The sequence below is a fragment of the Lagenorhynchus albirostris genome, chromosome 2 (assembly GCF_949774975.1).
Source record: "Lagenorhynchus albirostris chromosome 2, mLagAlb1.1, whole genome shotgun sequence".
Taxonomy (NCBI): Eukaryota; Metazoa; Chordata; class Mammalia; order Artiodactyla; family Delphinidae; genus Lagenorhynchus; species Lagenorhynchus albirostris.
Window position 1 is genome coordinate 122,189,865 of NC_083096.1, and position 27,352 is coordinate 122,217,216.

Below are 27,352 nucleotides of genomic sequence, written 5' to 3' on the forward strand. Positions count from 1 at the left end.
GTGTATATATGAGTCTTGTTGTCATATGCATTCAGCCATTTAGTTTTTCTTACAAAGATCAGAAACAAGGCAAGGATATTCCCTCTCATCACTGCATTTCTACATCACTCTGGAAATTGTAGTTAATGCTGTAATACAAGAAAAGGAAATGAAATATAAACATGTTAAGGAAGAAGAAATAAAATTTTGTTTGCAAATAACATTATTTTCTATGCATAAATGTTTTCCTTAAAGGCTCTCCTGGAACTATTAAGTGATTATAGCAAGGTTAAATGGTAAAAAGTTAATGTACAAATTCTATCAATTTCCTACATACCAGCAATTAAGAAGTGGAATTTGAAAAGAAAAACTTACTATTCACCTTAACAAACCCCCCCAAGTGAAATAGATAAAATCTAAATCTGAATTTATCTATCTATCTATCTATCTACATGCATATATTATATACAGTATCTTGGTGAGGAAAACTATAAAACTAGGGTGGACAATATCAAAGAATTAAATAATTGGAGAGATATTCTGTTTTCATAGATAGGGAGACACAATATTACCAATATTCCAACTTGATCTACAATTTTAAAACAATACCAATTATGATCTCAGCAAATCATTTTGCACATTGGGTGTTGTTCCATAGCCTAATATATGGTCTATTCTGGAGAATGTGGCCACTTGAGAAGAATATGTATTCTGTCATTGGGTGGTCTGTTAGGTCTGATTAACTTATAGTGTTGGTGAAGCCTTCTATATCCTTGTAGATCTTCTGCACTGCTCATTTATTTTTAGTGCTGAATAATATTGCATTGTGTATATGTTCCTAGTCTACTTATCCATTCACGTATGAAAGGCATCTTGGTTACTTCCAAGTTTGTCAATTACGAATAAAGTTGCTATAAATATCCATGTGCAGGTTTTTGTGTGGACATAAGTTTTCAATTAATTTGGTTAAATACCGGAGATCATGATTACTGGATCATATGGTAAGACAATGTTTTGTTTTGTAAGAACCTGCCAAACTGTCTTCCAAAGTAGCTGTACCGTTTTGTATTTCTACCAGCAATGAATGAGATTTCCTGTTGCTCCATATACCCCCCCAGCATCTGGTATTGTCATTGTTTTGGATTTTCACAGTTCTAATAGAGTGTACTATATCTCTTTGTTGCTTTCATTTGCAATTCCTTAATGATATATGCTGTTGAATATCTTCATATGTTTATTTGCCAACTATGTATCTTCTCAGGTGAGGTGTCTGTTTTTATCTATGCCAATTTTATTAATTAGATTGCTTGTTTTCTTATTGTTGAGTTTTAGGAGCTCTTTCTATATCTTGGATACTAGCCCTTTATCTGATATGTCTTTTGCAAATGTTTCCTCTAAGTTTGTGGCTTGTCTTCTCATTCTATTGATGTCATCTTTCTCAGAGCAGAATTTTAATTTTAATAAAGTGCAGTATATCAATTTTTCCTTTCAAAGATTGTGCCTTTGATGCTGCATCTATAAAGCCATTGCTATACCCAAGGTAATCTAGGTTTTCTTCTGTATTTTCATCTAAGAATTCAGCCAGGAACAGAATTAGTTGGATTTCTGAAATGGCATATCCTAGTATTTCAGAAAGTAATTTTAAGCTTACTTAAGGTTTAGGTCCATGACCCATTTTGAGTTGATTTTTGTAAAGGCCATAAAATCTGTGTCTAGGTTCATTTTTTTGCATGTGGATGTCCAGTTGATCCAGCATCACTTGTTGAAAAGACTAGTTTGCTCCATTGTATTGCCTTTGCTTCTTTGTTAACGATTAGTTTACTATATTTATGTGGGTCTATTTCTAGGCTCTTCATTCTGTTCCATTGGTCTGTTTTTCTATTCTTCCTCAATACCACACTGTCTTGATTACTGTAATTGCACACTTTAAAAAGATATATTCTTTGGTATGTGAATTATATCTCAATAAACATGTCATTTGAAAATATAGTGAACAAATAAATGGATAAACAATTACCTTTAAACTAAAAATTAATTGCAAATCTGGATTAATATCAGTTTTAAGATTTACACAATCTAGAATTTTGTTTTGTTTGAAAATAGTCAGGTGTGACAGATATTTGAGGCGAAGAATTGTAGTTCAAGTATATTATAAAGAGAGAAAAGCTCCAGAAGGGATTTGTAATTATTGTATAATAAAAGGTTAATCAAAATTTATTATCTCAGATAGAGATAATAAATGTGTATTGGCTCACAGTGTATTCTGATTAATTGCAGCACTCTTCCTACAGTGCTGTTTTTAGATTCTGAGACAACAGCTAGGAGTGTGGAAAAAAAGGCCTTTGTGTAAATGAAATGTCTGTCATCATCAAGGAAGTGAGAATTTGTAGAGTTCAAAGTGAAATTTATAGCTTAGATAATAAAACCTAGATTTAAAAACTTTTTCCAATGTGACAAACATTTTTCACTCAATCCTCACAGCTTATCTGTAAAGTAGGCAGTTTTGTTCTTCCATTTTATAGATGAAGAAACTGTGGCCTTGGAAGTTAAATATCTTGTTTAAAGTTACTTTCTGAAATACTAGGATATGGCATTTCAGAAATCCAGCTAATTTTGTTCTTGGTTTTATTCGCCTAATCACTATCCAGCAGTGATTCTTACTGTCCAATGGTCCAAAATCAACAGAATGGAAAAGGCAAACCATTTTTTCAGTAGAGTTGGACTAGTATGATCTGTGTGGTCAGTGTGGTCCAAGTTGAATGCATATTTGACAGGATATTAGGTTGAGAAGTTTAGATCTTCAAATTAAGATCCTGCTGTTGGAGCAAAAATAGACGGAGGCATCATGTTCCTTAGAAGATTACAGAAATGGTGGACCTGGGTAAAGGAAAATAATATAATCATCAAAAGACTGGTTCATTGTAATTCAGGAACCTATAGAAAGTTTGACCTTAATACTGAGCCAACATTTGCCCAGGGGGAAATTTATTTTGGTTTTCACTGTTTATGGCTAGGCATGGAATTTTTTGAATATTTTGTTCTATCTAAAATTACCAGATAAGTAGAAGTTTCTAAAATTATACAAAAGGCAAACTTAAAAAGGAAAGAAGTCATAAAGCTGCAATTGAGTTCTTTGGAATAATGAAACTCATCACAAAAGACCACATATTTATGATCTCATTTGTAATAAATGTCCAGTATATATAAATCTATAGGAATGTAAGGTAGATAAGTCATTGCCTAGGTGTGGTGAGGTGGTGGAGGCTGGGGGCTGGAGAGTGACTCTAATGGTTGTAGCATTTCTTTTTGGCATAATAAAAATATTCTAAATCTAGATTGTGGTGATGGTTGCAGAACTCTGAATATATTAGAATCATTGTATGGTACACTTTAATGGTTTAATGGTTAATTTTCACGGTATATTAAATATATCTCAGTAAAGATCTTGAAAAAGTTACAGATAAACATTTTTAAAACATGTGGATGTCAGCAATGGTGATGTTTATCTGAGATGTTGCTGTCATTAACAGGAGCAATTGAAACAACACTGAAATCAAAACAATGATTTGTAAGCAACCTTATTAGTTGATGATCAAGTAACAATATTTTAAGTATTTTACATATTAGTATGTAAGGTGCTTATAAATTTGTATTGTACTGCTATCACTTTCAAGGGATTGTTTTTGGAAATTATAGGTTTTTGTGGTTAACTTGTAATACATTACAATTTTTCCCATGTAGAATATAGACAAATAGGCTCCTGTATAGTAGTTTCACACAGAATGTCTAGTTTTCAGAAATACATTAATGGTATTAAGTGGAAAGATAATTTCTCTGCATCTTTCTAACTTTCTATCCTATTGCAGTCAGTTTCCAATATAACTCTGTTACATGTGAGATATACAGTTTTTTGTAACCTTCAATTATGATGATGATCTTGGATCATATCTTAGGCCATTTATACCACATTTTGTGCATATATGTAATGGGATGGGGTAGTGGAAGACCTCAGACACTTTTGTATTGTTACAAAGAAAATTCATCTTGGAAGAAAATGGCCACTGTCACTGTAATTTCAGTGACATTTATGTGCCTAAATCAGGGAAAACTCAGTGCATGATAGAAGTTGTCTCTGCTTTTTTCTTTACATTTACTTTCTTTGTCCTTTCCTTCCTATTCTTTGCTTCACCAGAACTCAAAGCTGACTCAAAGCCTATTTACCACACAAGGCCATCTACTTGTGCTGAGATGTCATACACTTTGTTGAAAAGATCAACTGCTTCAGATCCATTTTTGAGCATTCATATCATAGCTACACTGAAGTCTTAGACCACTTGTTTCTTCACAGGTGGCTCATAAATGTATAATACATTTAGAATAACCAGATAAGCTCCATTGACCACAAATGTTACTGGCTTCTGTGTTCCTGTGAGTGCTAAAGGTTCATGTGACAGTAAAACTTTTGAGATAATTGAAAATAAATTGATTATAATGTGGTCTAGTTGTTTTGCTCTTAAATAGAGAAGTTAATATGAAGTACAAATATAAGGATAATTTCTTTTTATCAAATATTTATTTTTCATATGGTAAACTATATCTAAACAAATTGTGTTGCCCTTCGTTGAATAATTCAGTTTGTGGGAATTGTAGCTGTACTTCAAAATTACCAGGTGTTCTTAAATAAAAAGTATACAAAGATGTCATTTTCCTCAATTTTTACCTGAGTATTATTAGTAATCATGTAAACAGAAGCAAATAGTATGAGTTCAAAATGATCTTCTTATTTTTAGGATAAAATATTTTAAATGACATTGTATTAACAGAAAATGATTTTTTTAGATAAAGAATTTAAATGCGCCGTTAGTGAAACATTAGCTCGTGTTTGAGTATGAAAGCTATGAACTTCAAAAAGATTAACGCATATAAGAATATTTAATCTAGGTCATAAAATCTGATTTTTCTCCTGTAGTTCTTGTCTCAACACATGGCATCACCATCCATTCAGTCCCTCAATCCAAAATGCTAGCATTCATCCTTGGTTGTATTTTTTTCCCCCTCTCCTCTGTGATCTGATTTGTCATCAAGCCTTATTGGCTTTGCCTTTAAAGCATATCCTAAATCTTTCCTCTCCTGTGCAACTTCATTGCTTTCACTCTAGCCCTACCTGCCGTCAAATCTTATTTGGGCCTCTATGGTAGCCTTTAAAACAGTTTCCCTCCTTTATTCTCTCGCGGTCCACATTCACATCCATTTTCTTCATGGTGAAATCACACATCATATCACTCACCTACTTAAATGGCTCTAAATCTCAGAATAATATCCAAACTTTTTTCCTGTGGCCTACAATGTTCCATTTAATCTGGTTCCTGCCGTACTTCTCTGACCACATCTCACACCACCCTCCTTTTGCTCACTGAGGTCTAGAAAAAATGGCTTTCTTTCTGTATCCCTAACAGACCATGTGTTCCTGCCTATTATTTTTTCAGTAGCTTCTCATTTCTCCTGGAATACTCTTTTCCCCAAAATTTTCCCACTGAATATTCCTTATTATCTTTCAGATTTGAGATGAAATTGAATTTCCTTTAAGAAATCTTTCTTGTCTACCTAATATAATTACTAGACTTGCTGTCATTTTAACCTGATTGATTTTCATCAGAGCACTTATTCCTTGATATTTTCTTGTTTATGATTTTATCTGTCTTTTCCCACTAGAAGTTCCATAAGACTGTGTCTTTCATAATGCATCACCTCCCTTGTCTACAAAAGTGTCTTACACATAGCAAATGTTCAATGCTAAGTATACATTTTTCATATATATTATATTTGTTATCTGATTGCTACATTTAACAGCAAAAAACTTTTTTATTAAAGAAAGATTGAAAATATCCATAGAAACCAAATAATTCTAAAACAATTAAAAAGGAAGATAAAATTTAGAGGAAAAATTAAGAAAATTAAGAACTGGAAGGAGTTTGAATAAGAAATTTTACACTTGTTCCTGAATTTCAACTGAATTTTCAAGCTACTGAAATACGAATGGATGGATGGAAGAATGGATAGATAGATGAATTAATAGATGAATAAATCAAAATGACTCTAGGAAGCTTGAAGCTATTAAGGTCTTCATTGAGACTATATGTAATTTTAAGTAGCTGCCATTGGGAGAAATTGGTATCTATTACATTAATAAAACACTGAAATTGAGAGTTGAGATGTGAGCCTGGATAAATGCTCACAGAGTCTTGGACTTACTAGGTAAATTATCCAAAAAGAAATTAAAATAGAAGAATAGTTAACATATCAGAATGAATTATAATAGAAATCAAATAGATATTAATAATTTAGTAATGAGAAAAAAGAGAAAAATGAACTCTAATATGACCACAAGTAACAATTAAAAATCCTAAATATCTACATTACAGTGAACTGTATATAGTCTCTGAAGATTCTATGAGGTTTCTGACATTTCTATTTGTTGATTTATACTTTGAAGCTTGTATCATTGGATCTTATCATAAAATTGGGTCATTTCGAGGTTGATATCCTAAAAATTACTTAAAGGGACTTATTTAAATAACACTTAAGGTCTAGCTGTTCTGGCTACTCTAATTGCTGCACTGAAACTTGACAATATCTTTTGGTCTCTGCATACTTAAACTGAAGAAAAATATAAAAGAAAGGGTGAAAGCAAGGAGGAAATACATCTATCATTGTTTGCATTGTAGACACTAGTTAAATTCAAAGTGGGGAGGTGCATTTTGTGGATTAGGCCTAACTCTGTACTTTTATAAAAAGAATTATTTTGTTCTGGTAAGAACTCTTAACATGAAATCTACCCTCTTAACACATTTTAAGTGTACAATACAGTATGTTGACTACTGATACCATGTTGAAAAGCAGATCTCTAGAGCTTACTCATCTTGTTTAACTGAAACTTTATGCCAGTTGATTAGTAACTCCCCATTTCCTTCTCCCCAGCCCTTGGCAACGGCATTCCACTTGATTCTATGAATTTGACTCTTTTAGATACCTCATATAAATGGAATCATGCAGTATATGTCTTTCTGAGACTGGCTTATTTCAGTTAGAATAATGTCCTCAAGGCTCATTTATGTTGTCCCATATTGCAGAATTTCCTTTTTTTTTAAGGCTGAGTATATTTTATATTCTATTCTATGTATATGTCACATTTTCTTTAGCCATTCATCTGTTACAGACATTTGTTTCCACATTTTCGTTATTGTGAATAATGCTGCAATGAAATAGGAGTGCTAATATTTCTTCAAGATCCTGATTTCAGTTCTTTCTGGCAAATATCCAGAAATTGGATTTCTGGATCATATGGGGTAGTTCTATTTTGAATTTTTTAAGAACCTCCATACTGTTTTCCATAGTGGCTGCATTGCCACCAACAGTGTGCAAGGGTTCCAATTTCTCCATATCCTTACCAACACTTGTCTTTTGCTGTTTTGACCCTGACAGGTATGAGGTAATATCTCATTGTGGTTTTGACTTACATTTTCCTGATGACTAGTGACATTGAACCTTTTTTTTTTTTTTTTGGCCTTTCACTACCCGCTACGTGCTTTTTTTGTAAATTTTTATTGGAGTATAGTCGATTTACAATGTAGTATTAGTTTCCGCTGCACAGCAAAGTGAATCAGTTATACATATATCCACTCTTTTTTAGATTCTTTTCCATATAGGTCATTACAGAGTATTGTGAAGAGTTCCCTGTGCTATACAGCAGGTACTTATTAGTTATTTATTTTATATATAATAGTGTGTATATGTCAGTCCTAATCTCCCAATTTATCCCTCCCCCTCCAAACATTTTTTAATATGTCTGTTGGCCATTTTGTATATCTTCTTTGGAGAAATATCTATTCATGTCTTTAGTCTATTTTAAAAATTGTAATATTAATTTTTTTACTATTGAGTTTTAGGAGTTTCTTATTTATTTTGGAGATTAAACCTGTATCAAACATATAATTTGCAAATATGTTTTTCCCATTCCATAGGTTGCCTTTTTACTCTGTTGATTGTTTGCTTTGTGCAGAAGCTTTTTAGTTTGATGTAATCTCATTTTTCTATTTTTGCTTTTGTTGCCTGTGCTTTTGGTGTCATATCCATTAAATCATTGTCAAGACTGATGTCATGACATTTCTCCTATATTTTCTTCTAGGAGTTTTAGTGTTTCACGTCCTATATTTAAGTCTTTAGTCTGTTTTGAGTGATTTTTTTGTGTTTAATATGAGATAAGATTTCAATTTTATTTTTTTGCATGTAGAGATCCAGTTTTCCTTACAAGGTTTATTTAAGAGACTATCCTTTCTCCCTAGTATATTCTTGGCACCTTTGTTAAAGATCAGTTGACTGTATATGCACGGATTTATTTCTGGGCTCTATTCTATTCTCCATTTGTTAAAAGTCTTTCTGCCAGTGCACTAGTGTTTGTATTACTGTAGCTTTGTAATATATTTTGAAATCATGGAGTGTGATGCTTCTAGCTATGTTCTTTCTCAAGGTTGATTTGGCAATTTGTGGTCTTTTGTGCTTTCATATCAATTGTAGAATTGTTCTTTTTCTATTTCTGTAAACAATGCCATTAGGATTTTGATAGGGATTGAACTGAATTTGTAGATTGCTTTGTGTAGTATGGACATTTTAACAATATTCTTCTGGTCCTTGAACATGAGATATCTTTCTGTGTATTTGTGTCTTCATTTTCTTTCATCAATGTCTTAATGTTTTCAGTGTAGAGATTTCTCACCTGCTTTGTTAAATCTATTTCTTAGTATTTCATTGTTTTAATGCTATTATAAATGTGACTGATTTATTAATTTCTTTTTCACATAGTTTGTCATTAGTGTATAGAAATGAAACTGATTTGTGTATGTTGATTTTGTATCCTGTGACTTTACTGGATTACTCAGTTCTAATCATTTGTGTGTGTGTGGTGGTGGGGGGGTCTTTAGAGTTTTCTAGATACAGAATCATGTCTTCTGCAAATAGGGAAAATTTAACTTCTCCCTTTCTGATTTTAGATGCCTTTTATTTCTTTTTCTTCTCTAATTACTCTGGCTAGGACTTCCAGTACTATTTTGGACAGGATGACATCCTTACTTTGTTCCTGATATTAGAGGAAAAATTGTGGGAGTTTATTACCCCTAGACCTGCCTTACAAGAAAATGGCTAAAGCGAGTTCTTCAAGTTGAAAGAAAAGAATGCTAAAAAGCAACATGATAAACTAACTATGTACTTTTAAAATAAGTACTAAGACATTTTAAGACACTAAGACAGAGAGCTATTTTATGCCCTCTATTATCTACCAAAACAGTATTAAACATTTCATCATTTTGTGTGTGTGTTCACTCCTTTTAGCCCTCTGCTTAAGAAATAGCAAAAGAAAGAGAAAACAAAGAAACAGAAAAGCTTCTGAGTATATTTGGACCCTGAGTGTTTTTTGCTTTTTATTTTTTAAAGTGGGGTGATGTGTTAGATATAAAAGACTTCCTTGCAATGGAGTTTCTCTAAGTGTGAAGGTCTTTAGGCCATTTTACTACATATTTTGGAACAGAAATCATTGGCAGGCATGACATCCAAATGTGACTCCATAATTTTATTAAAGGATTGCTTAATGGACAGATTCCTTTCCATTTTTTGTAGCAGCATTAAAGAAAAAAAAAAAAAACCTAGCATGAATTTTGCTTGGGTTTCAAATTTTCATGTTATTTGCTTAATAGCTACAATTTGTTAAACATCTCGTTTTATATGGAGGAAGCATAAATAATAATTTAATGGTGAGTGTTAAAGAGCTTCTTGTCATTTAAAAATTCAACCAGGGGTTTCTGAGAACACCTATGTGTGTACCCAGTCATGATTCTGATACCCTGCTCTTGTCTTTCAGGTTAAGTGTGCAACTAGAAACTATGTTAATACCTTATTTTCTTCAATCTTATGACAGTTCTTTAAATCAATGGCCAAGTAATTGTCCTTTTTAAGCCTGTAATTCAAGTAGCCAGTTCTAATTTTTTTTCTGAAAAAAATTGTTATACAAAGGAGGAGCGTTAAATAGAGTTATATAAATTATTTTCTTATGTGACTCAGCAGTTTAGGTAAAGGATTAACTCCATAACAGTGTCAAGCAATGTTTAGGAAATATGCAACAATCTATCTCTAGGCATTTTCCTATGGTAAGTTTGGGTCAGAGATGCAGTACCAAAACTTCCTCATGTCATGTTTTTCCTTTTCTATTTGAACTGTGTTTTGACAGTTTGTTTGCAATATTTTATGTCAATGCCCTTCATATTCAAAGGTGTTGCCCCTTATAGTATTGCTTGCCTTATATATATTAGATAGGTGACCTTCAGGCCTTTTCATTTGGATTATATTTATTGTCAGTTCCCTAATTCACAAAAAAGAATGCCATTTTGGGGCCTATTGTTACTGACAAGTTCTTACTGGATATCAAGTCACTCCAGGTTATATAGAAGCTGCTCAGATCACCAATCTGCCTCACAGATTTGCACTTGTATATAAGTGACTTTTGTGATTATTATTTTTGTCTTGTAATAATATAAAAGAAGCAGGGAAAATGTCACCAATACAAACCTGTTATACATGTAGACCTTATACTTGCTTGTATGGAAAGTTCACTTTGCAACCTCCTAGATTATTATAGTCACTGTTTGGCTCTTAATGCTGTCAGCTGGATCTAATAAAGAACCTTGATGCCATTGTCAGGTAATACACAGGTGAAGCAAAAATGCTGTTAAGCGGAAAAAAAGATGTCAGTAGAAGGGAAAAATGGAAAAGAAAGAATAAGTTAACATGATGAGGAAAGTATATATCAGATAATTCAAATTGGTCATCCCTCTGCTATACTTAAATCTTGTAGTGGAACTCTTGACTTCCTTATAAAACACAAACTGTCTCTGAGAAAAATTAATACATTTAAAAGTCATTTCACATGTATTTTTTAAATTCTAGTTTTGTATATAATACTTATATTTAATAAATAGTTGAATTTTTTAAATTGTATACCAAAAATGCAGAACACTATGCTAACTGTAGTAGAGGATATAAAGATATATATAATATATCCCCTATCCTTTAAAAACTAAAACTTACTAAAAGAGTTAAGATGCGCAGCTATAGCACAAGCAGAATTCTTTATGAACTATCTGAGTGGATTTTGTCCCACTGCTATAAGACAGTGCTTCCAGTTATGGCACAAATCAATAATAATAATATTTGTAAAGTGTGCTAGGTTAAAATGAGAGAGAGTTTGTAATTAGTAGAAAATTTATTGTTTAAATTATCTAATTACAGTAATAAAAATAGAATATAAAATATTAGATATCAAATTTTGAGTTTATATAAAACTTATAAATAATGTCTTTAAAACCATCTCATTGTTGGACTTGAGCTTGAATTCCATGAACATAAAATATTTACACAAGATGCAGTGATTTTTAAAATATGTCCACAAATCCACTGATACTCTTCCCTTCAAAAAGTGGAGCCTAATTCTCCTCCCCTTGTGGGGTGGACTTAGGGACTTAAATATAAAGAATAGAATATGGCAAAAGAGATGATATGTGACTCATAAGACTCATCACAGAAGATATTTTGTCCTGCTCTGGGCTCTCTGTTAGATCACTTGATCAGGGGAAAGTCAGCTGCCATGTCAGAAGAACACATATGTATACCAAGTAGTTATTTTGAAAGACCCACAGCAAGGAACTGAGTCCTTCAACCAACAGCCAGTAAGAAACTTAGACCTTTGTCAATAGTCAGGTGAACGAGCAGACTTGGAATGGAATCCTCCAACTGCAGTCAAGCCTTTGGATGCCTGCAACCCTGGCTGACATCTTAATTATAATATCATTGGGAAACTCTGAGCCTCAGCCACCCAGCTAGACTACTCTTGCATTTTTACCCTAAAGAAACTGAAATAATAAAAGTTTATTGTTTTAAAGCCTTTATGTTTTAGAGTAATTCGTTAAGTAGCAATAGGTATTTAATATACCAAGTTTTAATTATAATCATTTTTAAGTCTTCATTGTCTCCAATAACAAGTAATTTAGGCTGAATAACTGATAAAAATATAAAACTTTTTACAGTCATTCAGACATTTCCAATAGTTGAAAGATTCTGTGCAAGAATTTATTTTCCCATTTCTTTCATTGACAAGTATAACCTTGATTGTATGTGTGTGAAAATGTGAATGGACTTCAAATCTAATTGAATTTTTATATCATCCTATATTTCAAAATTATGATGAAACTCTAATTTACAGAAGAAAAGCCATTCTGCTTCTAGGAAGTATGTCATTAAAAATGTTTATCAACCAAAAATGGATTGAAGTATCTGATATATGTGTATAGTCAGCCCTCCATATCTGACAGTTCCACATCTTCAGATTTAACCAACTCGATCTAAGATATTCAGAAAAAAATTTCCAGAAAGTTTGAAAAAACAAAATTTGAATTTGCTACTCACAGGCAACTATTTACATAGCATTTACCTTGTGTTAGGTATTTTAAGTAATCTATAGATGATTCAGGAGTACGTGCATAGGTTATATTCAAATACTACACCGTTTTACGTAAGGGACATGAGCATCAACCCATTGTGGATACGGAGGGATGACTATAGTCTGGATTTGAGAGCCACTACCCCAGATCAGCCGCACCTTGGGCTATGTGCCATATTAAGCACCTATTTCATGAGTCTCTTGTCAATAGTAAATAGCACCACACACAGTAACTCACTGCTCAAGTACATTTTCAAGTGATAGAAAGCCTCCTGAGCCCCGTTCTATTGCCATGACTGTAGAGTAGTGTCAGATCACACTTGACTCCAAAGGCTCTAGCTAAAATTTATGGCAAAGGGGTGCCTAGAGGCTGTAGTAACTCCACTCTCCACAAGGGTGATCAGTGTCTCTGGGCACTCCGTTATTCATTAACAGCTCACTAGTATGCCACATCACACCAGCTGGGGAACTGTGCTTAGAAATTCAGAAGAGAGAGTACTCCTTTTGTATTGGTCTTCTCGTGCTTCAATAATAAAATGCTACAGAATGGGGAGCTTAAACAACAGAAATTTATCTTCTCACAGTTCCGGAGGCTGGAAATCCAAGATCAGGGTGCTAGCATGGTCATTTTTAGGGAGGCCTCTCATTCTGGCTTGTACACGCCAGACATCTTGCTGTGTGCTTATGTGGCCATTTTAGTCTGTGTGCATGGAGAGGTGGAGAAAGTAAGCTGTCTGGTATCTCTTTTAAGGACATTAATCTTATTAGATCAGGACCATTTTACTTGTTTTCTGCTCTGGTTTGTTATGTCTTCAGTTTTTGTTTCTCTGTTTCTTTTTTTCCTGTTTTTTTGATTATTCAAATATATTTTATAATCCATTTTAATTTATCTGTTGGATTTTTCATTGAACCTCTTCACCTTATGTATTTATTTTCTCTAGGGATTATAATATAAATCCTTAATTTAGCACAATCTACTTAATATTGTACCACTTCACAGAGACTACAGAAAGGAGGAGCCTAAATGGCAGGTGTGGTTGCATGAGTTGTGTATTTTATATGAAGTGCTATCTTTCATGAAAAAATTTTCATTAATAGTATGTGTTTTGGGTTATATTGTTGGCATTGCAAATGTTACATAATCCTCTGGATTCTGTTATAAGAATGTTGACTTTTTTTAAACACACTCTTAAAAACTACTTGCTTTTGAACATTCTCCAGAGTCCTCAGGATTGTTTTGTTTTGTTTTTTGTTTTTTGCCAGATGTTAGGTAGATGTTAGGATCTTACTTCAACAGTTGACTACTTCTTTAAGCCTCAGTTCCTTTATCTGAAAATGGGGATAAAAATAGTACAGTACTTACCTCATAAGATTGGTAAGAGGACTAAATGAGATAATTTGTTTAAAGGACTCAGAACAATTTGACATGTAGCAACCATTCAGTAAATATTAACTGTATTGTTATGATTGGTGATCAGTAATATCTTTCTTATGAGGTAATCAATATTAAAGTAAATGATAAATTGTAGTTGGAAGATTATATTAGGTAAGTAAACAAGTATAAAAGCATACAAGGCTTTATAGGCCATGACAAGTAATTTGAATTTTATCATGAAGGCATATGGAAGCCATAGATCTTTAAAGACACAATTTCAAGAGATTATTATGGCTTCATCACTGTGTGGGAAATTGTGTGTTGGGAAACGCAGAGACTACTTAAGAAGACATTGCAAATAGTCAAAGTAAGAGTTGATAGAAACCTGAATTAGGGTGATAGCAAGGAAATGGAAGAACAGAATCAGTTAATCTGAGCTATGTTTTTGAGGTAAACTCTACAAGACTGATCGATAATATGAATAAACTATTAGGTGTTATTTGTTGAGATAAAGGGCTGATTTTAGAGGGAATTAATTATTGGTAGCAACTGAGATCTTTTGAATGTGTTTTGAATGTGCCAAGTTTGAAAAATACCTATAAGACTTCCAAGTGGAAATGATAAATTTGAAAGTTATCAGCATAGAGATTGATATTTAAAGCCATGAACGTGATTCACTTCAGAGGAGAAAATAGAGATGGGAAGGGGACCTAGTATCAAGTCCTCAACAACTCCAGAAATTTGGTGAAAAGAAAGAGTCTGAAAACAAAACTAAGAAGAAGTCATCAGAAAGCTGGAAGAAAAATCAGGAGAGCTTTAAACAACATAGGGGGAAAAAAGAGATATCTTCAGGATATCAGGAGAGCTTTAGAGAATCTGGAAATCAGAAAATATGAAAAAAAAAGATTTCAAGGAGGAGAAATGATCAGCTGTGTTAAATGCCATTGAGAGTTCAAGAAAGATTAGAACAGAAAAAATGTGTCCCTTGTATTTATCACCATAGAAGCTTTTGTTAGGGAGAGTTTCAACAGGTGGGTGAGTGCAGTAGAGTTGAAATCCATATATAAATAAAAAATTGATAAATTGAAAAATTAATAAAAGGTGAATAAAAGGACATAGTACAGGGAGACAACTCTCACAGTAGTTTTCACTCTGAAATCAAACAGGAAAAATGGAATAGTAGCTAGAGGGCAATGAGGGTCAAGGGAGTCTTGTTGTTCTTGCATTGGTGGTGGTAGAGGTGGTTATGGTAGTTTAAACATGGCTGTGAATGATCCAGTAGTGAGGGGATGATAAAGGAGAGAGTTAAGATAATTGCAGAAGCGAAGCTAAAGGGGGATGGGACCAAAGCACATGTAAAGAATTTGGCCTCTGCTGAAAGGGATGCTTCCTTCATTGTATCAGGGTAGAAGAAGATGCATGAATATACAGACAAGTTTATAAATTTGGTTATGGAAATATGAGAACATTTCCATCACTTGACTTCTGTTTTTACTATAATGAATGAGATGAATTATAAAGTCCTGAAACAAAATATACATACAAAGAAGGCTTTCCTGTATGTTCTGTGTTAACTGTCCAGTGGATGGTGAGGAGTGTGATAAAATGCTTTGCTGTATTTTCCCCAGTCATGACTAAATTATGTGGCTATTTGAACACTATGCCATTGATGGAATTAAAGAGATAAGATAAACTCCTTGTTTTCCATATCAAATATAATGAAAAAAACAATAACATATTGTTCTTACTCTTTGTCAGGCCCTGCTCTAATAATTATATATTATACTTTATCAGGCTTTTTTCATTTTATTAATTCACTTAATCCTGTTAGAACCCTATAAATTGGGTATTAGAACCCTATAAATTGGGTATTATCATCTTATCAGACTGAAGCCCAGAGAATTGAATAACTTGCCTACACTTAGTAAATAGTAGAACTAGATTCAAATCCAGCCAAATTGTCTCCAGATTTTAGGCTTTCACCACTATGCAAAGGACATTGATCTTGAGCAACAGATTCACTCGTTCATTCATCTACTCATCCATCCAACAAATATATTTATTGGCATTTACTATTTAGTTAAGCCCACTACCCCCCTAAAAAGAAAACCCTACTCTCTGCAAAATACTAAGAATGGAGGATGAAAAAAAAAAAGAAAAGTACAGTCCCTACCACTAAGGAAATTATATCTAGCTTGCTACTATGGCAAAGAATTACTACATAGAGCTTTAATATAAATGAAATGTGTGGTAAATTCTATAAGGAAGGAAGTGATATGAGAATTTAAAAACTATCCACTCTTATTTAAAGAATAAAGAAAAGTGACATGTGAAGAGACCTTGAAAAATGCATAGAATGTGAACTTACGTAAATAGGGAAAACAACATACTGGACAAAACATTAAATAACATAAGCAAAAGCCCAAAGATGGAAAGATGTGGCAGATGTATGGGGGGGAAAAATGGAGCTCTTCTCCTATAATATAGGATCCTAAGCTTAACTGTAAAGGACCATGAAGGTTTTGTTTTCCTTCGTCTGGGTGGAAGGCATGACATGATTAGAGTCCTAGTTTTAAAAGATGAATTGTATAGCAGTGAGTGATATCTTGAAGCAGAGAAGGAAACTGGGAGGTTTTTAAAAGTGCTAATGGGATTATGTTCAAGCAACCACTGAGAAAAATGTCAATCATCAGCCAAAAAGTAATTATAGTTAGTATACACAATGAAGTACAGCTTCTATCTTCAAAGAGCCTCCAGTTTCACCAAGGAGGCAAGACTTACTTACATTAAACTATTAAGGGACAAACGTATATATATTGGTAACTGTGATGTTGTGATTTATAACAAGAAAGATATATTTGGTCCTTGTCCCCAGTTCTGGCATAGAGCTCCTGACACTTCCTAAGTGATGAGAGCAGAGCAACAAAGACGTCTTTTGTTATGTTAGTGAGGTGACTTTTGGAACTCATCTAAGGATGAGGGCTGGTTTCCAGGGGAATCAACCACATGATTAGAGGGTTAGAACTTTCAATCCCAAACCTGACCTCTGGGGAGGGAAGAGTAGCTGGATTGAGTTCAGTTTTCAAAGGCCAGTGATTTGATCAATCACACCTGCGTAACGAAGCCTCCATAAAACTCCAAAAGGACTGGGTGCAGAGAGCTTCCAGATTGGTGAACACATGGAGATTCAGGGGGAGTGATGTGCTTAGAGAGAGAGCATGGCAGCTTCTCACCCTTTTCCAGTCCTTTGCCCTATGCATCTCTTCCCTCTGGTTGTTCCTGAGTTATATCCTTTTATAACAAACCAGTAATTTACTAACTTAACTGTTTGTCTGAGTTCTGTGAGCTGCTCTAGCAAATTAATTGATACCAAGGAGAGGGTTGTTGGAACCTCCAATCTATAGCTGGTTGGTCAGAAGCACACATGATAAGATGGACTTGTTGCAGGAAATGGGGTGCAAGAGAATGGTCACATCCCAGGTCTTGGGCAAGTCCTTGGGACAGACCGCCAAGTGAGGTTCCTTGGATTTGCACAGGAAAGCATTCAAGAGCGAGCAGAAATAGAGTGAAAGCAGAATTATTCAGAGAGAGATACACTCCATAGACAGTGTGGGCTGTCTCAGAAGGCAAGAGGCCCCAGGATATAGGGTTGTTAGCTTTATGGGCTGGGTAATATCATAGGCTAACAAGTGGGAGGATTATTCCAACTAATTTGGGGAAGGGGCAGCGATTTCCAAGAATTAGGCCACTGCCCACTTTTTGGCCTTTTATGGTTAGCCTAGGAACTGTCATGGCACCTGTGGGAGTGTCATTTAGCATGCTGATGTATTACAGTGAGCGTATAATGAGGCTCAAGATATACTGCTTTTTTTTTTTTTTTTTTTTTTTTGCGGTACGCGGACCTCTCACTGCTGTGGCCTCTCCCGCTGCGGAGCACAGGCTCCGGACACGCAGCCTCAGCGGCCATGGCTCACGGGCCCAGCCGCTCTGCGGCATGTGGGATCCTCCCAGACCTAGGGCACGAACCCGTGTCCCCTGCATCGGCAGGCGGACTCTCAACCACTGCGCCACCAGGGAAGCCCCTGGAAGTCCAGTCTTAAGCCATCTTGGGCCTAGTAGGTTCTAACCAGTTTTTGTGTATCCTCATGTACTGTGGCATTCTTTTAAAGGTTGTGCCCTGCCCCCTTCCCTCCTATCTTAGACTTGCAATTAGCATCCAAAGAGAAGGGGGAGGGCAGGATGGTAGGACTGAGCTCTTAACCTGTGGAATCTGATCCTATCTCCAGGTAGGTAGTATCAGAATTAAGTTGAATTGTAGGACACCCAGCTTGTGTCAGAGCATCCTTTGGTGGTATGAGAAAACTCCCTCACTCCACACAAAGCAGAACCTTTAGGAACATTTTAGTGTTGTGTTTTCTATCCCTGATCTTTTATTCTTAACCAGGTTTCCCATGTCAAGGTTTACACATAAAATTAAATTTACCCATAAGAGTACCTTTTCTAGGTAGTTGTTCCAGACCACACCCTGTTTACTCTAGACTTGAAATTCTGGCTTTCATTCCTCTGAGTCTCTAGTGCCTTGCTTTGGACTCAAACTCTTAATGCTTTATATTTGGACACTTCGGCTTTCACTTGCTAGCCTTGTTTTTCTACTTTGCTCTAGGCTCTGCTTCCTTTTCTACTGTTAATATTCCTGTGGCCTCAAGTGAAAATCCTACCTGTTCACTTCTTTCCTACTGCCTGACTAGCCCACAGGTTCTGCCCTTCTTCATGGTCACCTTGACTTCCATAAATGTTCCACCATCAGATTTGGCATTATGACATATAAAAACTTTAAGAGAGTCTTCTAATAGAAGATTAAAAGATTAGAAAAGATGAAACCCTCATAGACTAGAGTTAGCAGAGATTCAATTTCAATAGAGAGAGGGACTCAGTCAAACACGGGAAACATATTTTCTGAAGATTAATAAGCATTCTTTTTTTACCTGTATTTGCCACCTGGTCCTAAATTCATCAACTGGTTTGTCAGAAAATAAATAATGAACAACAATGTGATTCAGGTTTTTATATTGGATAGCTTGGCTCTGATAACAAATAAACCCAGAAACATATATTGATCAAATATAATTACCTTTTATTTCTGGCTTCCATAAGAGTCCAAGTTGGATAATCCTGGTCAGCGAGTACTTTTTCAAGCAGGGATTCAGGGAGCCAGAGTCCTTCTACCTTGTAGATCTACCATCTTCTAGCACTTTATCCTAATCTCTGTGCAGTGGGTCAGAAGAAGAAAGAAAATATAGAGGAAGCACATTTGTTTCTTAATAGCCTTGGACCAGAAATGACACATATAACTTTTGCTGACAATGTCCTAGAGAAGACTTAGTCTCACAGCCACACATAATAGCAAAGGAGGCTGAGAGATTTCATTTCTTTGAGTATCCAATGAAGGGAAAAGCAATTTTTAAGGCAGCTATTAGTTTCCACCAGAGTTAAGAAAAATAAGGTAAAATGAATTACAAAGTCCTTTGCAAATATGAGATAATAATAACTATATGTAAAAATAATACGTATGATTAAGTAATAAGTATAAGGTAAAATGCTGCTATTGAGTCAGTGCAAGTTAAATAATTGTGAGAGATAATAAAGGAAATATAGGAATCAGTGCATTTCTTTGTTAAAATATTCCAATAGTGATTTTTCTCTCCAAAAATCACGATTAAATCACAAATTGAAAGGGAATATCAGTTGGGAAAAATGCCCCTTAATAAAGTAAATAACAGGTTCTTGTCAATTTTATTAATGTGGCTTTCAAAACAATTGGGACAGAAAATAAACTGTGCTTAACACTTGTATAATGGATTATATTTGTCTGCTGTGTGATGTAGGTCAGAAAGAGTCTGAAGATAAAATTAAGGATGAAGAATTGGATGTCGGTTTTAGGATATCAGTGTTCAAACTACCAGTACATACTTCAGATTCACTGAGGTATACTGCATTATTGAAAGCAAAAGAACAAGATTATTTTCCTATGTATACCAAGCCACTTTCTACCACTCATCAAAAACCAGTAATTAAAATAAAAGACATGCTGTTGGAGAAGAGTGTAAGAAGAGAGTTTCTTACAACACAAAGAACTGGTATGAAACTCCAAGCACTTTATGATATTGATAAATATTGCTCAGAACAAAAGAAGCAGGCAAGCTATAAAAATAAAGTAACAGCTGTAAGCATGGCACAAGTGGCCAAAGAACGAGTTAGAATAACTATTCAAGAAAATTTAAATAAGAAAATACATGCTACACATAAACTAACTGCAAGAGATAATAAGACCATTCAGAATGGTTTACAACGACTTCGGCAGGACAGATCCAACTACCTTGAGAAAGTAAAAAAGAGGAGAGTCCTGTTTCTGGAAGAAAAACAACAAAAGGCTAAAGACCGTTTATTAATTCAAAACTTAAATAATGAGCGCACTCTTTTGACCAAAGCAATGACTAAAATTGACAGATTGAAGAAGAAGCAGGCTGTCTTAAAAGAGAAGAGCCTAATTGTTCAGCAAAAACTGGCAACTGAAAAATATCAAAAGGATTTACTTAAACAAATGAAGGAAATTAGGTAAGTACAGTTTTGATATAATAGAAGCTTTTACGTTGCTGGGGAGGAAAAAATTTTCCTCTGCCTTCTAGGTTCTCCTGGCTGGTTTAAGAACTAAATGGATGTGAGACAGATTAACAGGAGAAAATCAAACAAAAGTTTAATAACATCTACACGTGGGAGAGACCCAGGAAAACTGAGTAACTCCCCCAAGTAGCTGAAGCCATCACCTTAAATACCATCTTCAGCTAAAGACAAAAGGAGGTGTTGAGGATGGAGAACCAATTATGAGAGGTTACCAGGAAAAGCACAGTAAACAAGGGTAAGGTTGTCATAGAGATCTGTCACCTGTCTTCTCCATCAAGTTTCTAGAGGTTTGGTCATCCTCTTCCTCAGCTTATAGAGTTGTAAAATAGCTCAAAGAGATGAAAAGACACAGATAATTCTAAAGGGTACACCAGACAGGACCCCCAGTAATTTTATTTTACCCTTTTTTACCCTTGTGTGTCTTTCACACAGTTATTTTTTTCTTTTTTTTTTTCCTTCTGATATTAGATTGAAGCTTATCAGCCAGTTTTATCCTGGTTATATTTTAAGTGACCAAACTGTGAATACGTATGTTTAAGGCTTATCTAGAAATACTTAAAGATCATTATAACTGCTTATTTCATTTACATTTTAAAATGCTATTGTTTAAAAAAAGTAGTCTGTACTAGAAAGGAGTGTAAAATAGGAAGAAAGCATTTGTCTTTTCCTAGCGATAAGCAAATTTAAAACTATTTACTGAGGTACTTTATATAATATCTTTTTAAGTATGAAAAATATATTTTTCTCCTCCAAAATTTAAAAACATTTTCCTTAATGTATACTTTGTGTGTGTGTGTGTGTGTGTGTGTGAGAGAGAGAGAGAGAGAGAGAGAGAGAGAGAGAGAGAGAGAGAGAGAGAGGGAAAGATTTTGGAAATAATTTTTTTATAATTTAATGGAAAATATATATTTTGGAAAAGAGAATGAAAGCTAGTCTGGTATATCAAAATGTAAGTCTAGCACAAATCAATGTTAAAGAAAATTTTTAAGCAGCTTAGTTTTATTACAGCAAATTGAATGTCTGGCCATCATTAATCTGTAGAGGATACAGAGTCAAGTGAGCTTCGTAATGTGTATTAACTGAATTATCTTCTCTTGTAAGCTGCTGCACAGATATTATCCTTGAGAGTACACAGGAATAAGGCAATGTTCTGGTTATGTCAATAATGTATCCTAAAAGGCATTACTGAGTTTTATTATAAATGTTTTCAAATAAAGATTATCAATGTGCAGAAGAGCTGTGACTCAAAAAAGTAAAATCTGTCTAGAGACTTCAGAAGTTTCTCAATTCTTTTTCTGCCATTTGATTCTTCATTAACGTATCAAACACTTCACCTAAAAGCATTCTGGTGAATCTCAATAACTAGTGAAGTCATTACTGAGAATATAACTTCCTGATCCTGCTCTGGAATGAGGAAAAATGAATGAAGAAAGGGGAACCATAAAGCTCTAGTTTAGGAAATTGATAAAATACCCATAGGAGTGTTTAAGAATGAATTAAAAAGAGACTTTAAAATGAAAGAATTTCTATATCAGGTAAAAGCTGGTCATAAGTTTCCCCAAATATTCTTGTCCCTACTTGAAAAAAGTGATGACACTGCTCAGGGCAGAACAGCATCGTGTACATTTTGAAGTAGAGTATCATTTAGCTTGGAAGATCTGGCACCTAAGGCAGTTATCCAATTACATCATCTTCTTCTTGTCCTTATTTTTGTCATCAATTGACCTTCTTGACTACTACCCTCTTCATTCCCTGTGGTCCTTATATCCTGATATATAAAGCTTTTCTTTATCCAGCTTCTGCCGTTATCACTGTTAACTTCCAAATTCAGAAGAACAACCCTCCCAATTGCCTAACCTAAACACTTTTGGATCCCAGAACCCTTTAAACTCATTTCCATAGACATATAAATGCCACCTCATCACTTGGAACTGCACCACCTCTTAAATTTTAAACTCATATATTTACTTATGGCTAAAATCTTTATCTTTTCAACTCTTCTTTTCCTTTACTTTCACCACATGTATTCTTCAAATATATTGTGGCACTCATCCCTCAAATAACCTTTCTTATAGACTTTCTAGTGTAGCTTCCAGGGTTCTTTAATTCGATTATTCTTTTTTCCATTTCACCCAGTGTCTCTGATGTCTTTTTCTTTCATTGCCTCCACCATACTAACCGCCTCAGCCCCTACCTTGGAACAATCCAATTATCTATCTTCATTTTTTGTATTCAGGTAAAAATGGCTAGAAGACATCAGTGACTTGTAGATTTATGCTGATATCAATTCTATGGCCTCCAACTTTAGCTGCTCCCTCAGGTGCTTGCTCTTTCTCCCATTACCTACAAAAGTGATTTTAAACCTCATCAACTATAGAGCTTCCTATGCACATACAACCTCTGACCTTTCCTTCTCAACAAGTCACTCTGTCCCAAAGGAATTTTAGGCCTTCAAGCTTGAATTTGTTCAATTTTCCAATTCCCTATCTATAAAATTCTACATATCCTATATTTATCCTCATTTCCTTTTCTACTGTCTCAGGATTAGGTTCCCATTTTCCTGTTAAGAGCTAATAATCCCTCTGTTTTTGCTCTTAGTAAGCCTGGAAGTGGGTAATGCAAGACCTCTGTGCTAGGCAGAATTATGGCCCCCAAGAAGATACCATGCCCTGATCCCTAGGACTAAAAATAGGATAAGAGATGGTGGAGGAGGGGAAATTTCCCCTCTTTCCCCTATTAGTTCCTTTGGCTGGCAAGTAAAATAGCATAAGGCAGATTAACAGGAGAAAATCAAATGTATTACATGTGCAAAGGGAATCCATGTAAGTATGAAGTATTCCAAAGTCAGCAAGGCAAGGTACGGTATATATATACTCTGGACTAAGGAGAAGAAGGTGAGGGTCTGAGGCTTTAAGGGGAAGTAAGGTTATTCACAGGAAGAACAAAAATAGTTAATGTTTGGTAAAAACATGTTTGCTGGGCCATCCTAAGACAATAAGTCACTTTGATCAAATGGGCTTTGCTAGGTTCCTCCCTGTCTACAATGCCTAATACTTTACTATAGTAACTATGGTGACAGCTTCTTCCTGACACAGGCCCCCTATTTTAATTTCATTTAGGCAGTAAGGGGGAAGTTCAAAGGTTCTTTGGGGCCTGGATCGTTTTTTAGCTCAAAATAATTCGCATTCCAGAGTGGCATATCTTCGGGAAGCCTGCCCTTGTCCCCATCAATACTACACTCATGGATATGCTACCTTAAATGGCAAAGGGACTCTGCACATGTAATTGAGGGTTGACCTTAAAATAGGAAGATTATTCTGGATTATTCAGATGGGGGCAGCATATTGCATGAGCCTTGAAATGCAGAGGCAGGAGAGAAAGTCAGAGGGAGTCAAAGTAGGAGAAAGACTTGACATGACACGGCTTACCTAAAGATGAAGGGAGCCATGTAGAAAAAGTGAGAAGGAAATGAATTCTGACAACAACCAGCAATCTTGGAAAGAGGACCTCAAGACCTGGATGAGAACCGTGGCCCTGGCTGACACCTTGATTTCAGTCTTGTAAGAACCCAAGTAGAAAATCCAGCTGAGCCATGCTGTTCCTGGACTTCTGACCCATGGAAATTATGAGATAATACATGGTGGTTGTTGTAAGCCAATACATTTTATAATAGTTTGTTTTATAGCAATAGGAAAATACAGACTCTTTTTTTCTCCTTTCTTACGATTGCTTTGTTATTCCAGGACCTTTGCATTTCCATGTACAATTAGCTTTTAAAACATTCAAATTACCTAAAGTTAATACATTTAAAATAAATGGTAATCTAAATTTAATCACATATATATTTAAAATAATTTAAATGTTAATTTCTACCCCAAAATCTCTTCACATATTAATTTGGGGAGAACTGACATCTTAGTAATATTGTCTTCCAATCCTTGAACACGATATAACTCTCCATTAATTTAAATTTTCTTTAACTTTTTTTCAGCAATATTTTATCATATTCAGGTATAGGCCTTGCATGCTTTTTATTAAACTTACGTCAAAGTATTTATTTTTTGAGGGTATAGTAAATGGAATTTCTTAATTTCATTTTCCAGTTGTTCGATTCTGGTATATATAAATATTGATATAATAGATTATTATGTTTTTCACTCTTCAATTCTTTTAAATAGTTTGTTTTTTAAATTTTGTCCAAGTTTATAATTGTTATCTGTAGGAGGGCTATTTCAATAAATGTCTTAGACTGAATTAGTACCATTAATTAATTACATGTGCAAGGTCTATTTTTCTGTGACTTCTACTCTGTTGCATGTCCACACATGACTGCTCTCCAGAGCTCCTATTTCAAACGAGTTGTAGCTAATTTTCATTGAGTGATTATTAAATACCAGCCTTCCTCTAAGGATTTTAAATGTATTAGCTCATTTACTCCCTACTAAACCCTATGAGTTGGATTGTCCCTTCTTAAAGCTGAAGAAATGATGCATGTAGAGCTTAAATAACTTGTCCAAAGATCAATCAGTAAATTGCAGATCTGTATTTCAAATCCAAGCAGAATGGTTTCACTATGTGTACTCCTAACCATAAGCCATTGTTTCTTTGTATTCAACTCCCTAGGCATTTCCATATAGATAGCCAGGCTCTTTAAATTCAGTATTACCAAAATAAAATTCTAATCTTTCTTCCCATCTGGCTGCTCTTAAGTTCCCTATCCTGATGAATGCCACTGTTATCCATACAACAAAATAAATTATTAAATGTTAGGTACTCCTCTAAGGATTTTAAATGTATTAACTCATTTAGTCCTTTACTAAACCCCATGAGTTGAATTATTCCCTTTTTAAAGATGAAGAAAATGAGATAGAGAGAACTTAAGTAACTTGTCCAAAATCACATAGTCAATAAGTTGCAGACTTTCTAGACTTAGGCCTCTCTTCCACTCCCTAAGTCCACATTTCTGAGTATACTTAAATACAAATAAATATATGTATTTCATTTATATGTTCATATACCTTTATTTCTCTTTACTTTCTATAAGCTTCTCAAAATTATATCATGTCTTATTTATCTTTATGTTTCCAGGATCTAGGGATAGTGCCAAGCACTATAATACATAACTCTTGAATGAATGAGGATGAATGAATGAATTTTCCTAAGGCCCATGACATTTCTCAGGTTTGCCAGAGTAACCTGGTTCACCTTTCTCTAACTTAATAAGAGTCTGCTAGGTATACCATAACAAAATACCACAGACTGGGTAACCTAAGCAACAGAAATTTGTCTTCTCAAGTTCTGGAGACTAGAAGTCCAAGATGGAGGTGTGTTGTCAGGTTTGGTTTCTCCTGAGGCCTCTCTCCTTGGTTTGAAGATGCCTGCCTTCTCACTGTGTCCTCACATGGCCTTTGTTCTGTGTATACACATCCTTGGTGTTCCTTCATCTTCTCATAAGGACACCTCTAAAAGGCCTTTCTCCAAATACGGTCACATTCTAAGATACTGTGGGTTAGGATTTCAACATTTGAATTTGTGGAGGTCATACTTCAGTCCATAGTAGAGTCCTAGAAAGAGCTTGGATTTAGTGAGGCTTAAGTAAAAGTTCTGCAAGTCATGGCATAGTTTGGTTAGATGCCTCTTTGGGAATCTAAGCCAGCATTTGTAAAAATTCTAAGCCAGCATTTGTAAAAATTCTCAGTTATAGCTAATAGAAAACTTAGAAATATTAGCCCAAGATGAATATTATTTAATGATATAATGATATTTTAAGCAATAAGTGGAGTTCTATCTTTTTCCCATTTGGTATATATCTATTTTGAAGACATTTAATTAACAATTAGATTGATTGTTATGGTTTTAGTCATTTAAAAGTATCTTATTCTGTTACCTTACTTTTTTCTTCTTAGGGCTCAAGAAATATATAAAGGACACTGTGAAGAAAAGATTGTTAATGATATAATTGCCTTTCAAAAAGCTTGTGAAGGATTTCAAGATACTAAAACAAAAGCTGCAATTGTGAAAAAGAATTTAATCCTTAAAGTTCCCAATGGAATGACAAAGTGAACCAATGCCAGATCACATTCTATGGTCATTTTGATTTATGGCCATTATTTTTAGTTAAAGCACTTTGAAATAATACTATAAAAGAAGATGTACTCTATGTCACAAGATGGATTTGTATGTAAATCTTCTAAAAATATAAAGAGTGATTAAAATGTTTCTCTTCTCGATCATAATTTAACCTAAATCATGTTGAGTTGGCTCACCTAAAGGTTCCTTACATATCCAGATATCCAAGGAACAATGAAAAGTGATTTAATTTATTGCAGGAAATACTGCAAAGGCATTGCTTGTATTGTTTCATATCCTGAGTACAGCAATTTGTAAGCCATTCTCAGTTTCTCTGGCAACCTTAGAATAGTAATTTCAGCCCCAGCTATTGACTTTTATTAAGACACTGTGTTCTTTGATTAGTTTCTTTGCCTGCTTTCATATATTTAATTATATTTCCTGTTTATTTTGTTAAAACAATTTCTTTTTTCAAAATAAAAGTTTCACCATTATATTGGTGACTCATGTTCTTATAAAAATTTAGAAAATATAAATTGTAAAAGGGAAATTAAACATTCTTATTAACTTCCTAGAAGATTGTAAGGTTTTTGTATATTTACTTTCAATGTGTTTGCCTTTACATATATGGGGGGCAGAGAGGAGAAATAGAGAGAGAAAGGATGCATGTAATTGAGTAATTGTGATCATAAAGTATTCAGAAATGG

At 34.4% G+C, this 27,352-nt stretch overlaps 1 protein-coding gene across 2 annotated transcripts in view; it reads left to right on the plus strand.

Annotated features, from left to right (window-relative positions):
* Positions 1-27,082, plus strand: part of LRRIQ3 (leucine rich repeats and IQ motif containing 3) — a 213,574-nt gene extending 186,492 nt beyond the window's left edge. Inside the window, exons 6-7 of one of the 2 annotated variants that reach the window (XM_060142533.1) lie at positions 19,781-20,510; positions 26,483-27,082. In XM_060142533.1, the coding sequence (XP_059998516.1) occupies positions 19,781-20,510; positions 26,483-26,639 (887 nt within the window). In that variant the 3' untranslated portion in view covers positions 26,640-27,082. The remainder of the gene's footprint in view (positions 1-19,780; positions 20,511-26,482) is intronic. The other variant, XM_060142534.1, reaches the window with a different exon arrangement.
* Positions 27,083-27,352: the final 270 nt, after the last annotated feature.